Source organism: Brachycentrus maculatus, unplaced genomic scaffold (genome assembly GCF_059751285.1).
Source record: "Brachycentrus maculatus isolate JH-2025_06_01 unplaced genomic scaffold, ASM5975128v1 h1tg000396l, whole genome shotgun sequence".
In the NCBI taxonomy this organism is placed as follows: Eukaryota; Metazoa; Arthropoda; class Insecta; order Trichoptera; family Brachycentridae; genus Brachycentrus; species Brachycentrus maculatus.
The window spans coordinates 1,017,133-1,034,964 of NW_028281145.1; the positions used below are offsets into that span (position 1 = coordinate 1,017,133).

At 29.5% G+C, this 17,832-nt stretch overlaps 1 protein-coding gene across 5 annotated transcripts in view; it reads left to right on the forward strand.

The window, feature by feature from the left end:
* The window catches only part of LOC148302933 (band 4.1-like protein 4A), a 252,422-nt gene that overhangs the window by 107,808 nt on the left and 126,782 nt on the right, over window positions 1-17,832 (forward strand). For all 5 annotated transcript variants that reach the window (XM_088270824.1, XM_088270829.1, XM_088270828.1 and 2 more), the window contains exons 3-4: window positions 9,871-9,975; window positions 12,348-12,469. In XM_088270824.1, coding sequence (XP_088126950.1) covers window positions 9,871-9,975; window positions 12,348-12,469 — 227 coding nt within the window. The remainder of the gene's footprint in view (window positions 1-9,870; window positions 9,976-12,347; window positions 12,470-17,832) is intronic.

Below are 17,832 nucleotides of genomic sequence, written 5' to 3' on the forward strand. Positions count from 1 at the left end.
CAATTTAAATTTTGTGAAAAAATTAATATAGCTGAAAATAAGCTTTCAATTTTGTTAAAAGTCATTTAATTATTTGATGTTAATTTTTTTATTCAACTTAAATCATTGTATAAACATTAAATACATATTGCGTAATTCCATTTAAGCCATATGTCTACGAGGTTTTGTAATAGACCACACGTAGTCGCTTCCCTCGGGGTAGTTACTCCACTAAACGAACCTATTACCAATACAAAGTATCTCCCTTCCCTACGACAGGGTATAGTGTCTAGCGAGTGCAGATATCAACCCGTGGTTACACAGCCCTTCGAGCCTTAGTATTAAATTTATCGACGTGACAATATCCTCTTGACGGCGAGCCTTTATCAGAGGCCATGATTAAATTTTCTAATGGAATATATTGAACGTAATTGAATGTTTTGTTTGCCCGGATGATTAATGTAATGTTTTCACATTTTTTTATATGCGTAGACCTTCAATATTAGAATTAATACTTTTTATTGGCCATAGGAAAAATTGCAATAAAATTTTTATCATTTTTATTTATCCAGAGAAAAACAAACAACTTACAAAAAACTTAAAACATATATTTTTCATTTTTTATTTATATTTTACTTTCACTATTCAAATACTTCAAATTTATTGTGACACGTGTTTCGATGCATTCTGCATCATTTTTTCAAACACGTGTCACAATAGATATTAAGAAATCGTGGTAAAACATAAATGAAAAGTAGAAAGATAGATTAATCAATTAATAAAATTATAAGTTTCTCTTCTCTAAATACCAATAAATAAATATGTTTATATATATATATATATATATATATATATATATATATATATATATATATATATATATATATATATATATATATATATATATATATATATATATATATATATATATATATATATATATATATATATATATATAATATACTCCTATGAGCGTGCTTATACCGACCAACTGGCGAATTAATAAAGTTTCATCGGCCGTTACTGTAAATGATTATGTTAGTAAACGTCCCGTTCTTTTTTCTCGCCAATAAGTGCGATCCACTTTTCTCGAGAGAGTTTTGTACGGTTTGTATACACGTACATACACATTACGTTTATGCGTGTATATAAGTCCAGTTAAGCCCTCTCATTGAGAGTAAGAGTATATTGGCTATAAAAATAGATTGGTCGAGCCCACATGACACGATCCTCAGATAACTGGTCGAGCTCACGTGGGTGACACTTGTGGGCTTTTTATTGCACGGACGAACAGTTCTCGTGAATAGGTCCGACGGACCGGGCTGATAGTTCAATAGGTTTACCGCATCGCACCGCCTCCCCGGCGCTAATGGCAACTACGGTCAGGGGTGGTTTGTTGGACAACGCGTCATTCTAATCTTTTCATTTGCTACATCAAACATGGTTTATCATTGCGCGTGTGTTTCCATTATTCTGCTTAATGAAAACACGCCGCAAATGCTATCGCAAAATAAATTTGCGGGTCAAATATTGCAGTTAATGAAAACGTAATCTATATATGAATATTGGATAATGTTTTTTAACCAACAAATCGTTTTCACATTTTGCACTACTTCAAACTATTCAACTATTTTGAAATATTTCAAAACCAATAATTACTCTGACGTAAACCATAGATGTCAATAGGTATCTTAAAAATTTCGTTGTTATCTTTTAGTACTTCGAGTGCAAAGGATAATTCGAAATATAAAATTTTAAGAAAAAGTGGTAATTACCAAGTATAACATGCATTAAAAATTTATGAATTTTGTCCGCCTCCGTGTTGTGATGGTCAGCTGGTAGCTCCGCTACCGTTCTAGAGGTTCCGCGTTCGATTCCCAGGGGGAGGGGTCAAATAAATATAAGTGATTTTTTCCCTCTAGTACTTATTCATTATTACCCTGGACTGTTACCTGAAGCGGAGGGCTGATCACCTTTCCTTCATGTGTTAACGATCAAGATAACACTGCGATGCAGTGCCCTATGCACTATTGGGGTGTGGATAAGGGTTCGAAAAATGAATAAATTTTACTAATCAATCACATAATGAGATAATAAAATAATTAAACAAGTGGAAAAATTTCACCTTTTACACCTTGAAGTAGTATTTTACGAAAATTTACTAGTATATGGATTTTAATGCTCCATGAATTGTATACTTGAGAGTAGTGAAAGCGAAAGATTTTATGTAAATTCCAGTTTTTCGAAATTTCTCAATCTCTTTGCAGAAATCTGAGAAAGGGGTTCCTCTTTTATACCTTGGAAAAATCATAAATTACTTGCATATAATGGAGCGCAACTACCCTCAGAGAACGACCCTGATAACGAAAAGGGTAGTTTAATGAAGCTGGCAATTCAATTGCTCTTTTAATGGGGTTTCAAACTCGCCTTACGTACAGACGCTTAATTCTCCATAGGGGTGAAATATTAATAACGGGCTTAATGGTTTTATATACAGCAGGTAGGTATGAAATTTAGCAATATTTGAGACATTTTGTGGCTTCTGCTGTTCGTCTCAGAAATTTGACTAGTTATTGTATAAACTGACTAGAGGTTCTGCGAAATGAGGCATAACTGAATTAGCTCGAGGCAAATCTTGCAGTTGCCAATATTCAACTTCACACGACTCGCGTCAGTCAGTTGTTCTTAACTTCTGTCAGACTCGCGCATGAATCTCCTCGAGGCTTCAGCACATCTCACTGTTTGTACGCGAGAGGGTTACTACAATAAACTCAATTTAGAAACCATTTGGTCTCGCCAGGGTAACTTTTCGAAGAGTATTGAATTTCCGTGTATCCGATACTAATTACGTTAGTTACGTTTGTATGGGTGGATCTTTATACTTATTTAGTAAAAAGGGTACCTAATTACTTGCACTATCAAATAAAGTTTTTCAAAATGCTTGGAATAATACTTCTGTTAATGTACATAAAAAATACATCGTATACATCATATGTATGACTTCCAAAATAAATTACCAATTGTATAATTTTATATGGTGTCTTTGTTTTATGTTATAATGTAATATGTATAAGTGGACTTAGAGTAATTTCTTGTGCTACCAAATAACATTTACATATTTTTAAGTAATTTATAATTATTGTATCACATTTTCTCATGTTTGATTTCTACATATATATATAAATGAAACCCAAAAAGATTAATGGAAGGTTCTACGAAACCCAAGTTGAGAAACACTGAACCAGACAACGGCTTACGTTAATTTGTCCTACTTTTAAACACGCATTTGAGGAAAAAAGTGTTTCTAGCACAGTGCATTATTTCCATGTTACTTCATTACGATTTTAAAATTTCTTTTATTCTAAAAACAAACTATTAACGACCATCATTTTAAAGAATCACGACTTAGAGCGACAGTATTAAAATTTTACAGATTGTCTTTATTTAAAAAATATAAGATGATTTCATCATTATAAAAATGCAGTCAGTTAATATATTTTTAATTGAACTTTGGTATTTGTTTATGGATAGCGAATATCATTGGGCAACGTGAACAACTTTTGATGGCTATCAATAATACAATATTTATTTTGAGCAATTACAAATGAGTACTGTTTAAAACAAGTCACGTTATTCAGTGATGCGTGTGTAGGGAGAGAATCGAGTTTATATAAATCTTGATAGTTGCATAACTTCAAATCGTTTAACAAAAACAATATATTGCTTCACAAAAGAAATTGTAAAAATATATCAGCAATTCAAAAGATTAAACAAATTTTTATTTATCTGTATTAAAGTCTGCTTTGCACGTATAAGAGTCAGTAAACGAAAAAGAAGAAATAATGTGGCAGTAAGCTATGTACAACAGCAACAGTTACAAAATATATCGAAGTTCTCCGTTATCAATATCAAAAACAATAAAATATCAATTGTCATTATTGATATTGTATTTACTGTTATATCTTACCTTTATGCTTGTTATAAACCGAAAATACTCACTAAATTAGTAATGAGTGTGCAAAATATTGTTTTTCTTAAAACGTACGGAGTAGGTACTTAATTTTATTTGGTTTATATTGTATTTTTAAAGGTCTTAAGTTGAAATATCAAAATAATATAAATATCTTAAAGAAAATAAAATTATATACAGTATTTTAAAATTATTAAGAAAATACATTAAAAATAACGTATTTTTCTTTGGAACTTAAATATTTTTTTAAAGAAATATTTCATCATCAGCCATGAGGACTGGTAAAAGTATGTTTTTTCTTACAAATGAAAAAATGTACACGTGCCTTGTTATTGATTTTAGCTCGTGTTTAAGGCTTTGTGAGTATGAAATGGATATTTACTTTATAATTTACGGATAAAAAATGTGTATAGATTCTTTTTAACGTGAAATATGTACAGTTTGTTCATATGGTGCTTTGTTGGGAATTTATTTCAGCGTCCAATCTATTGTAAAATTTCATTAAATGTTTAAAATAAATAATAATAAATAATAAATTTTGATAAATTATGAAGCACCATTTTCGTAAAATTCTACCGCAAGGGCGCTTAATATTATGTTAAATTTTAAAATAATAGTTATTTCCATAATGATATTTGTATATATTTATATAATTTTTACTTAATTCCTACCCAACTTCTTTCTGATTATATCGTCGTTATGGTCTCGTTATCTACATTTTTTCTTGTCGATAATTTAATTAAGCATTTGTAAGTGAGTCTTCCGATTACTTGAATCAATAATCGATTCGAAGAAATATTCGAAACATCATTAAAAAATCATCTCACTTTAAACATATATTTAATTCATATTATTTATCATAGTTCATGATTAAGACGTGATACCTGATAAATAAATTAAATTAAATTCACGTGATTTCGCGGACGATTTTTTTTCATTTACTCAAAGACTGCTAACGGCTACTCTGAGCTCTCTGCGCGATGGTTGCTTTGAAATACCTTATAATTATTACCCTTACAACGAATGGCCTTTTGCAAATCTGATCACACGGATGTCTTTAACTGATAAAAATTACTAAAAGCCAGCATCCTGTAGACAGTGCCGGATTTAAAATAAATATTAAGAAACTGTTGCGAAGGATAAAAGAACCAGAAATGACTTTTTTACAGTTTTATATATTTCAGGATCCTAACTATGTTAATTTCAATCGCACAGAACACTCCCTTATTTAAATCTCAAATCTTTTCCAATAAATTTAAACCACAATTACAATGAATATATGAATCCGCTTAAAAATCAAATAGTGTACTCTGTGACGCTTTCTTCCTTCAAGCATATTTTATATATTATTTATTGTGTAATTTTTGTTATGTTAGATCTAGTTGTGTTTATATAATATTTAAGTTAGATAATATTTAATATAGAGTTAAAGTATAAGATTTAATAAATGATCAAATAAAATGTTTAAGCGCCTTTAGACGACATTTAGACTTTAGATGCTTAATTAATTAATTATTAATTAGCCTAATTTTATTTTATCATTTGCTATTTATTTATTTATTTAATGTGGTGGCAAAATTAAAGTTTTTGGTTTCGAATTTACTCAACCACCCTTTGAGAAATAAAAATAATTAATAATCACAAAAAATTGTGTGTAATTTAAATATTTATGTATGAAATAAAAAATGATCTCAACATAAGAAAATAAAGAAAACATTTTAAGACTAGTAAAACAGTAAAACACTCATTATTCCAGCTTCTTAAAAATTTCAACTTCTTTATATATATATTTATATTTATATATATTTACTTTCTGATTTTTTTGAGATGAATTCAATGACATATTGTAGAATAAAACAAGTTTACTTTTTTTTTTAAATAATTCATTGTTATGGAAATTTATTTTAATTCAAATTTATTCAAAAGGAAAACATCTCTTGGAGAACAAAACTGACATCTTGACATTTGCAGTATCAGATTTTTTTAAAACCAAAATCTGGTATTAGTAATTGGAAGGCCCTACCTAGAAAAAAATGTTATAAAACCGCATTAACCTAGATCCACCTCTGCCTGTCGCCATGCAACAAATTGCAGTTTTAAGATGGCGAGTGAGATTGTATTTGATTTTAAAGACAAATTATACCCTGAGGGTAATATTAATGCTGAGAAGTAATTTTCGATACTTTTATAGTACAAACCTACATTAGTAAGCAATACGCGAGCAATACATATTCAATCGAGATTTAAAGTTGCCATTTTGGCACTCAACAAATCAAAGATCTGAGACCTTGATTAGAGCGTCTTTGTAAAACGTTCGACACGATAAAGATAAAAATGTAATAATTGAATATCTAGAACTATTAGAGCCTGAAGCCATCTTTAATTCTTTTCAGACGTGCAATTAAAAACTTTTACTACCGTCGTGCATCGTTATCAATAAATTTAAAATGAAAACTTATTTTATTTTTATTATACCACGTTTTTTATACATAATATTTTTTAAACAAGTGGGTACTATGAAAAAAAACTAAATAACTCAAAATGTAAAGCTTTCTTTTTCTTCAATTTTCAATTTGTTGTGTTTTTGGACTGTATTTAAAAAAAATATGTAATACTCGTAAAAAAAATATTTAAAAAAATACTGTACATTTTTATAGAACTACGTTATTATACGAATTATTTCACGCTTTAAATAATATTCATATAGATATAGATGGAAACCATATTCTTGTGTGGAGTATAAAGAGTCTCCTAACTGCCTTCATGCTCTTCTGTCGGCTGCTATCCCCTTTGCACACTCCCAAGTCAGATCCGCGTTCCGTAGTTCAGAATAGGACCGTCAACAAATTTTCAGCCGGACATCCTGGTTGGCGGGAGCCTCATGCCTTGTTAAAGAGGAAAGCATGTTTATGGCTCAAATAACATATGTCATGTGTAATTAAATATTTTTTAATACATGTGTTACTAAAAACATACGTCCTTCATATATTAACTTGTTGATTTTCCAACAAACGACATTTATTTAATTTAATTGACATATTGATTTCATTATAAAATGTTGTGATTTCTACGTGATTTTAACGAGCATCCTGTCTCCACCTTAGATGCCAAAATAACAGTAAATCTTATTTAACTGAAGTATCGAAAACCAGTAAATTTTGTATAAGTATGTATCTTTTTTTTTAAACAACAAACCCAATAAGATATTCATGTACAACATTTTGAGTGTGTCCAAATACTTGTTCACAAAATCTGGATTATCTCCAAATACAGGAGTTATTTTCATATTATTTTTTGATATCTCATCAAAGATGAAGAAGAATATGGAAGTCTGGGCATTTACGGGGCTTTAATATAAGAGTTTCTGCTTAATAAAAAGCTTCCTTACATCTCACCAATTGATGTATCTAGTGAAGTTCTAGTGATTCATGAACAAGGTTTCTAAATTGGTTCATATATATAGAACTTCCAAGAATTTGAGTAGTGTGGTTGTCAATAATGGGTCGAATTGGTGAATGTTACACGTGTGTAAAGTGATCACTTAAACCAGCCTATGACGGTCGTAAGCCCCGTAAATGCCCAGACTTCCATATTCTTCTTCATCTTTGATGAGATATCAAAAAATAATATGATATTCATGTCAGCAACAACGGAAACAAAATCTTAATCGAGTAAAACTGAAAATATATCTATATATTTGAACACTGTCAATGATAGATCTGATTCATTCTTTTTTAATCACAGTTCAAAGAAATGTACTTGAGAAATAAACAGTAGTTTACATATAAAGAAGGAATTTAATTCATTATTTGGCTATTTTAAGCATTTCTTAGTATATTATCAAAAACATAAATGCATTGCTTTTGCCGTAGGAAAATAATGTTATAAAATATAAATATTTTTTTATTCTTTGACTTTTATATGATTATTAGTTAAAATGTTTAACACTCAGATTTATCTCGTAACATTCATTATATAACATATTGTATGAGTATATTTTTAAATAATCTTTAACCGAAGAAAGTCCAATTGTTTTTCATAGTTTTCACATTACAAACGTTTACCAAAAACACAAAACTAAATTATAATAAACTAATTTAATTACATTTTTCGTTACATTTACGTTATTCAGTACAACAGTTTCAGTTTATGGCGATATCGTGTGTTATGGACTTATAAGTATCAGTAGATTTCTTTTTCCAGTCGAAATTTTACTCTAATGAAAATTTTGAAAGTCTCCAAACAAAAAACCCTCTTTCTTATGCAAGACTTTCAAAACTAAAGTTATTACATATTAATACATTTGATTATCACCATCATAAACCGTTACATATTGAAGTATACGGCTACCTTCTGTAATCACTGAATCTGTGCGTATTTTTCTTCTAGTCTTCTGATTTCATCTCGAGCCAGTCTCGGCCTTGTGGTTTAAAATTATCATGGTTAACCATTTAAAAAAATATATAGTCTAGCTCCAGCGAGTGGTCAAACAAGGTATGGGATAAATAATTAATTGATAGTCTTATTTGATTACTTCCCTCGGTAGGCACTACGGCGTTGTTTTCTGTCCTAGTAACTGTATAAAGACGGCGCCAGTACTAAGTAGGTAGGACGACAGATACCCGGATAATTTGAATTACAAATGGCGATCGGCGGTGTCTTTCCCGTGGCAACAAATTGAATCGTTATGTTGGCTTGGCGCCCCGCAACGACCTGATAATTCTCGAAGGGTAAAACCGTAAATGTTTTTAAACGAACCTCTTTTAGAATTATATTATCATTTGTAATCCAATACACCTATTTCTTCATCAATACTAATGCTCGACATGATATAGAATCTTCCATAATTTAAATAAAATATTTAATTAATTAATGTATTAAGAATTTATTATAAAAATTAAACACTTGTATTATTTTATTGCACACGACTAGTTTCAAAAACTACAATTGTTCTGACTAACAGGTTTTAGATTACAAAAACAACAACATGCTTGGCTACAATAGTTTAGAGACTAGAAGGAATGTGTATTTAATTACGCATTTTTATTGATTATTGCGCAGTATGATCGATAATCCTGAAATTATCCTGAGCAGTGGTTTGTTTCGGATAGTTACCTAAGACAGCGTCAGCATAGATTGTTTCACATTCCTATATATAGGACCGACCTGCCAATGGTTATGCCTGTAGGAAAAGCTATCGCTATGTTAAACAATACCACATTGGATATTGATCTGTTCCATGTGTCCGAAGAAGTTTTCCGAAACGGGATTCTTCTACACCTTTATTCTTCTTGCTTACTTTTAATATATACGGCGTGAATATTGTTTGTTACGTAAATATATATTTTTTTGTTATTGAATAAATTTAAATTGAAAATAAATTGAAACATGTCAACATGTCATTCCATAAAGTTAATGCCGAATGAATAAATATTATATCTCAAGATGGGTGAGAATTTTTAAGGAAATGAGAATATAGAAGTCTCGGTAAGAATATACAAGCCATATGACCTATTTTTGGTTGGTTTAAGTAATCTCTTTGTACATCATTATGATTGACAACCACATTACTCATATTTCGAAAAGTTGTACATCATGTTTCAGGTGAAGACACAATTCACATTTTCGATCAAAATTGTTGAGATATTATTAAAATCTGCAAATGAATAACTCCATAGCGGCATTTATCAACAAAGATATGGATTACATTATTAATTGATTCGCCATTAACTTTTGGAATGACATGTTGATTATTTAAAAATTAAACACTTGTATCAGTAAGTGGTATTCTACAAGTGTTTAATTTTTAAAATAATCAACAAATGGATCCGCTAAAAATATTTGTTATATGTTGAATTATTTAATGAACTCGATCATGTTAAAGTGAATTTGCGTTTTAAAATCCATTTATTTTGTTTCAGGCGAATAAGTCTGGTCAGCTCCTGCTCGATGCTGTATTCCATCAGCTGGACTTGGTGGAAACCAGCTATTTTGGGCTTCGGTACTTAGATCAGGATAACCAGCCGGTAAGTCTAAGGAGCTCATATTTTATTTATTTACTAAAGAAATAAGTCAAGATAAAAATCACTGAATTTTCTAAATTTCTGACGATGTTGGCCTTTTATATTAAACAAATAAATAAAACTGATGTGGGGTGAAATTTAGTCAATAATGAATCAATTGAATGTATATTTCACAGATATTTTAAAGTAGAAACAGATATGTTATTATGAAGATTTATTTTTGAAAAAACAAGGAAAGCTTTAATGTTTTTCCGACGTAAATGAAATTTTCATAAACCAGTTGATAAAATTAATAAGAACAGTAAAAATTATTATCAATTTAACATGAATTATATAGAAGTTATACTAATCACAAAGTTATATTGAATATTAACTTAAGATATTGCTTCATAGCCTGCCGATGTACATAACATATATTCGGTGCAATTAGATAATACATTTCAAAAAATAATTGATTGTGACTTTATATAATTAATGTCAAGGAAAGTCTTTATTTATCCGATTTGAATGTATCCTTTACATAATTTAAGCATTAATTGGAGAAAAAAAAACATGATTATACTACAATCTCAAGTATTTTAAGCATTCAAATTCTTTCTAGTGTCGTTATAAATTTTCTTAGTTAGTTTAATAGTAATAACGACAATTTAGTCAAATTAACTTGAAATTCAATATACTTTTTAGTGGAATACAATGAAGAAACGAGATGTTTAGCGATAATTTGAGATATAAATAAACCCCTTGAAGCTTCGGGAATGTTTTACTGTTCGCAATAAGAGAAGTCAATTAATCCGCACCCGCAGTTAGCGCGAGAAAATAATAAACTTTAATTGCGCCATGAATCTTTTTGTGTAAAAGCACTTACCCAAATAAATGACAATAAAAAGAGTAATATCGCCATTTTAGGATTGCAGAAATAAGATGGGAAAACATCAGTTCTTATATTTGTTTTAAGAAGCGTAAACTTTTTACGATAATCCTAAAGAATTACGTGTATATTTTAACGCAGATCTTCTAATTAATTGTGCCATCTGACAAAGTGAACCAGTTTTCTAGAATGTGCTAAAAATATGACTTGAATTTCTATTCGTTAAGTTTACGAGTAGTGTTGAATTGTCTCTTTCTTGTCAGTTTAAAATGCGAATTATCTTTATCGAATGTGGCATGTAGGCACTATTTTAAGTTTCATGTTTAATGAACGATCTCAGCGTTGTAAAATATAATTTAACCTTAAATTGGTTTCATAAAAATTACAATGTCCAATTTATTACAATTTTGTGTTTTTATTTTATACACAAATCTTTGAGTTCTTTCTATGTTTGTGAGCTTAGCACCTCATTGTTAAAATAAATATTAAATCTAAGTAGAGTAGGTTCGAACCCATAAACTCTCAGCAATCAGCTGTTATTTTGCTTTTTTTTAGAAATCATGGAAAGTATTAGTGATGCGTGCTATACACATAATATGAATACTTACAATAGCGATGAAAATTGATATTTGAACCCTCAAAACTCTTGATGAAAATATATTTTTTTAATTTGATGCTTTTTACTATTTTTAGAGTATCATTTTTTTAGCACTATGTCTTTTTCAATCATCATCCAAATTTAAAGTGGTTTTTTTAAATAACCCATGTAAGAGGTACCTACTTAGAGCTTTTTTAATATTTAATTAAAATAAGGTCGTCTTTATTGTTTGATGATGCTCCATGTACTTATTTAGTATTTTATTTTATTTGTCAACAACGAAATAAAGTATTGTTATTTTGGTTTCAACGTCCAATAAAGTATTATTATAAGTGTTATTAAAAATCATAATAAAATTATTTTGTACATAATACGTTTATAAAGTAATTATATTCGGAACTGTCATAAGCAGTTACAGCACACTTCGTTAAAGCAAGAATTAAGAGCGTGTTTAACTTTTTCAGTGAGAACTTTTACTGGCATTATATTTTTTGATCTTCGTCACGCGGGAATGTTTTTCTTTCTTCTTCCTTCCCATAAAGTAAGTGTGGTGCGGCAGGTGGCAATGTGGCAAACATTTTCTCTTGACTTATTCATACACTCGTATACAAAATGTGTTTCACAAGATCAAGCGCCTTTTTCATTTTCCGCTTTCTAAAGAAAAAAAGTTTTTATGGCTTTACCTAAAATTCATATCCCAAATTTATAACTCATAAAAAAATGAATAATGAACTGAGACTTTTGTATTCTCTGCAAAGATTTTTTAATGTTATTTGAACAGCGTTTATTGAAATAGTTTCTCAATTCAAACGAGAGTATAATTTAAAAAAATATATATAAATCATTAAAAACTCAAATTTTATTTGTTATTTGAAGAGGTAGCCTCAAAATTATATTTTAATTATGCAGAGATGGTTGGAGCCCAGGAGACGTTTATCTCGTCAGCTTCGTGGAGCTGGTCCTCATACACTCTACCTAGCTGTCAAGTTCTATGCTGCTGATCCTTGCAGACTTTTGGAAGAAATCACCAGGTAAGATATTCAGAAAAAATTATTTACCTCGTTATATTAATGCCGTTGATCTTTAATAATATTTCATAGTATTTATTGAATAAATTTGACTTTATTTTATTTCATATTATAAATTTTACTGTTTTTTCACATGTTTCTTTTTTTAATAAAAGAAAGTCAATCATATATCATATGCAGTGTTTTTTTACACCGTTTGGGTTCGGAATAGAATTGAAATATTGATGGTAGTTTTATAAATTTCACAGGGTGGGTGGCTGTGATTTCAAGGTCTTTCTGCCTTTTACAAAAAAAAAAGTGTTTTATCAATTTTTTTAAAGCAATTGGAACAATTTTGTATTTGTCATATATTAAGAACAAAAGTTTCCAAAAAAACAGCTTGATCAAATTTACCAAATTAAGGAAGACCTCATATTTCATGTATAAAGGCCTAAAGGTCATGTTTGTATATATAGTCATATGCATGACTAAATGTATGTAAATTAAAGAGGTTACAACTGAATCTCAGAATAGGCATAACATGGAACGTTTTATCCCTGTGTCTACTCCTGCAGGAATGGCTTGCGGTGTAGTACATAGTTTCAATTCCCATTATTTATGGTCGTCCAATTTCACTTTCAAAATACGCCCTTTATCATTTACTCGTAATTTGGTATCTTTGCACGGTCTTATGTCAAACGAGTATATAAATCCGAATTATTTTATTATTTGAGATTGATTAATTTTGCAAATACTTTAAAACTCATTTTTAGCACTGAAAAAAATATATGAGAAATACGCCTTCTCTGATGACTTTCAAGAAACACTTAAACCTTACTACCCATCCTTGAAACCCTTACTGTCCGTCATATTATTTTTCCATGGTTTCCTCAACCTCAACCCTCAACTTCTTGGCTGATCCTTCTCACTCTCATTACTATATAATGTCGAAATTATATCCTTATTTATACTGAGTTTTATTACAATTTATATTTATTTATTTATAATTATGTACAAGCACTAAGTACCCTCTAATTTCATTATTATATAAGATTTAAACAGTGAACAGTATCACACTATTTTCGTTGTTTGTAAGATATTGCTTCTTAGCAATAAGCCTACTAATGAACATTTATTAAGTACAAAAAGTTTGATAAATAAATAAAAAGGACAGTTTTAAGTCATCGGAAATCATCCTAACAAAATAATATATTGTATTTTATTAATACGTGAATATTTAGTATGAATGTATTGAGCTTCTATAAATTTAGTTTATTTCCCAGTTATTTTGTGATATTCGATTCCTTACTCAAATCCTTAAGAGTGAAAAATCCTCGCCTGAAACTCTAAACATACGATAGTATCAAATATTATCCTTCGTCCCACATCCCTACAATAAACACATTCCAGTGCGTTAGTTTCTCTGTAAAGGATCTCTGTCTCCACTCGTGTATCACATTACCCAATAATGTAATATTATGACGTCATATAGAGTCTTACCCTCCTGCCTGATCTCGTAAACCGCACACTTAACTACAGTCGGACATGTAAGAATATTGCGTACAGCCGCACAGTGTATTGTGAATTGTGTATTGTACCACAACCTTCTAACTTGAGTATAGTTGGTTGCACTAAATTAACTCAGAGAGGAAAGGGATTTGATCTTACAGACTTCGAAGTAACTTTTACTACCACCAAACTCGTCTTCATCATTCAAGAAATATTTTTGAATATATCATAATAATTTTCTTATATTTACTTATTTTAAGCTTTAAATTTTGACAGGTACTCTTTGTCAACTTGTTTTATTTTAAAAATTTTAAAATAGAGCTTTAAATTTATTTTTTATTCACTTTTTATCGATACTTTTCTCCAACCGGTTTCGACAAGAACTTTGTCATTATTGGGGTTAAACATGTATTTATTATATTTAAGAAAGAAATCCCAGAGTATAGTTAAAAAGTATATTACTAATAATTGGTTCAGCAGTATGTTATTTATTGATTCGGCATTAACTTTGTGGAATTAAAAAAATTAAACATTTGTATAATAACAGTTTATATACACTGTACTTTATGAGCTTTATTTCATTCACACAACTTGTTTCGAAAACGACAGAGTTTTACTTTTCGCCTGTAGATGAAAACATCTGTAATTTTCGAAAGTAGTCGTGTGTTATGAAATTTAATTCATTTTGTGGTATTATACAAGTATTTAATTAAATATATTATGGTTTAGCAATCATTTTCTGGTAATACATATCTACAGTGTTTTTTTTCAAGTAAAACTTAAAATTTAAAAAATCTACTGTATTACATTTATATATAACCTGCTTAACTAAATGGCTTTGTCACTTTCATTATTTAAGTCAATTAAAATAATATACTAATTGATTTTTAGATCTTTTAGATAGATATCTTCATTTAGATAGATGCATAGATACTTTAAGAAATATTCCACTCATTTGTTGCATTGTTAAATCACTCGGTCGAATTACTATTTAGTATACATATTCTGAATTGTAACACAGCCTTCCTTATGTACGAAATAATATTATATTATATGGGTCACTCCACACCCCATATTGCCACCTTAGGGGTAAGTTATAATAATAACATGCTCGGATTGTTCCTTATTAATGCTTGCGGTTCTTTCTAGATATAAGGGTGGGAACTGCGCACGTGTCTTCAAGATACAAGTCAAGTGACAGCTTTATCAAAGAGACAGCAATAATTGCGTACAACTGTATTTCTTTCTTATTTTTTCCTTCTTTTATAAAGGCAAAGTGACTTGTGTTACGTATTTATTTTCACCCTAAGATTTTTCATATTAAAAATGGCATTTAAACGAATTCATTTTATGGTAAGTTATACGCGCGTAGCTTTGTTAAGCATGAGTGAACTAAATGAAATTTCCTAATTACATCTGACACATTTCAATTTCTTTTTTTCATTCGTTTTTAGATTAAAAAAAAACTTAAAACCATTCTCATTTTAATTCAAATATACCTGAAAATGGAACAGTATTAATGCTTGCGTAAGATATATTTCTAAAAATTATCGTTGTTTAAAGAGAAGGGGAACGTCATGTGATACATAGATTTGTAAAACCTGGCATTGTATAGAGAGTTATAGAAGGCTCTGCTCACTCAAGAGTCTAACTTTTTCACATAAGGGTAATATTTAATAAATTTTAGAGTGAAAAAAAGTTTATAGTTGTAGTTTAAACAGTAGTTTGAAAATGCCATAACAAGGCAAAACAATTGTCTAAAATTTTATTTTTATGTGTTTTTTTATTTATAATGAAATACCATTGAGTAGACTCTTTAAATCAATGTTTGATTTCAAAATTTATTATAGTAACTTTTTATACCTCCTGGAAGTCGAACTCAAGGCTCTCAGCACGGTAGACAAATGTTCTAACTACTAACCTATTTCACAAACCTGTTGAATAAAGAATTCGCAAATATAGTTTGAAGTAATTTTTCGGAATAACTTGAATGGGAAATTTATGTGTCAATTGAGTTTCGCTAGTAAAATCAGAAGGATTACATTTTAAGTTAGAAGCAAGCTTATAACATATCGCTCACTCCTTTCAAGAACGTCATAAATCAAAATGCTTGATTTTTAAGGAGAACGTTTTTAAAGTATATAATATAATACAATGTATTAAAAATAAATATCAAGCCACTTACTCAAATTTTTACTGTGCAACATATATTTTTACGTTAAACCTGAAGGTTTTTTCTTCATTTAAATAATATTAAGTTTATTTAAAAAAATAATTAAACAATACCTTTTTTCAATATGCAAAAACAACACTTTCTGCCCCGTAGCGGCTAAATATTAAGTTAAAAATATGCCTCTTTTGCTGGGATATAGAACATTTTCTGGGCATTCCGAAAATATGCACAACTGAAAATTTACGATTTTTAATTAATGACGTTCTTGAAAGGAGTGAGCGATATAGCATGTACTCATATTTCGAAGATTGTCCATACAATGATTTTTTTACCAACATAACTCCTTTGGTTTCGAGAATAAACTTGCTGTAAGAATTACACAAATAAAACCCTCGTTAAAATTAACGATCTAGTTATGGTATTCCCTAAGTGTTCCGTTAACCAAAACAATCGTTATTGAGCGTCGAAATAGTAAACAGGAAGAATAAACAAATGGCGCCCCCTTTCCTTGGATGTTCCTGTTAACACTTTCTTCCGACTTCGGGTTGATGGCAGTCTTCCCGCTTGGCAGCCAAATTAATAGCGATATAATGAACAATTTAAACAGTGCGGCTGCTGACAACCTACCTGCCACTGTTAACCAAATTCTTTGCAAAGCTGACAGAATAAAATAACTGACTGGACTTGAATTATAAAAGTTTTCAAAGTTGTATAAATTAATTCAATATTATCTTAGACTAGACTTGAATTTAGTTAGTTTTAATTATTTTATAAATTAATTCAACATTATCATGGACTAGACTTGAATGAATTTTTAATACTTGTATTGATTAATTCAACGTTATCATAGACCAGACTTGAATTTTGAAAGTTTTCAATTCTGTATAAATTAATTCAACGTCATCATAGACAAGAAATTTGAATGTTTTAGTTACTCTATATACTAATTCAATGTTATCTTAGACTAGACTTAAATTTTGAAAGCTTTGATTCCTGTATAAATTGTTTCAATATTATCTTAAACTAGACTTGTAATTCACTGATTTTGAAAGTTTTAATTCCTTTATGAATGAATGAATTCAACGTTGTAGATTAAACTTAAATATTGAAATATTTCATTCCTGAATAAATTAATTCAACGTTATCTTAGCAGAATTTAACATCATGATCATCAATTTTGCATCTCAGTATGTTGCGAGTACATAAATGTTATGTAGTGTATAAATATAGTAATTTTGCCCGGAGCTTATTACATTATCAAAATGTCAAATTATATTGAAACGTCAAAGTGCCAAAACATTAATCATATTTAGTTTTGGACAGATTCTATTATTTAATCATTCAATTCACATGCCCAAACCATCTCAACATAATTTTCTTCAAAACAATTTTATTGATAATGCTTGCATTATTTCCTTATATCACCATTTAAACATCTATCATACATCGTTTGGTCCACATTCGTAAAAGTGATCGCATTTAGACTGCGCTCAGTCTACCATCATTCAAATTGAGCCAAACCCTTGCTTCAATCCCATACATTTGGTTTCAAAAAAATTAATCCAATTTTAATTACCTTCGTTACGTGTTTTCTTGAGTCCGCAGATCTAGGTGAATAATTCAATTTGTATTGATTGTATACGAGCCTGTGCAGCACGACTCGATAAATTTAAATATTTGTTAGGTATCCGTTTTTATTGCAGCC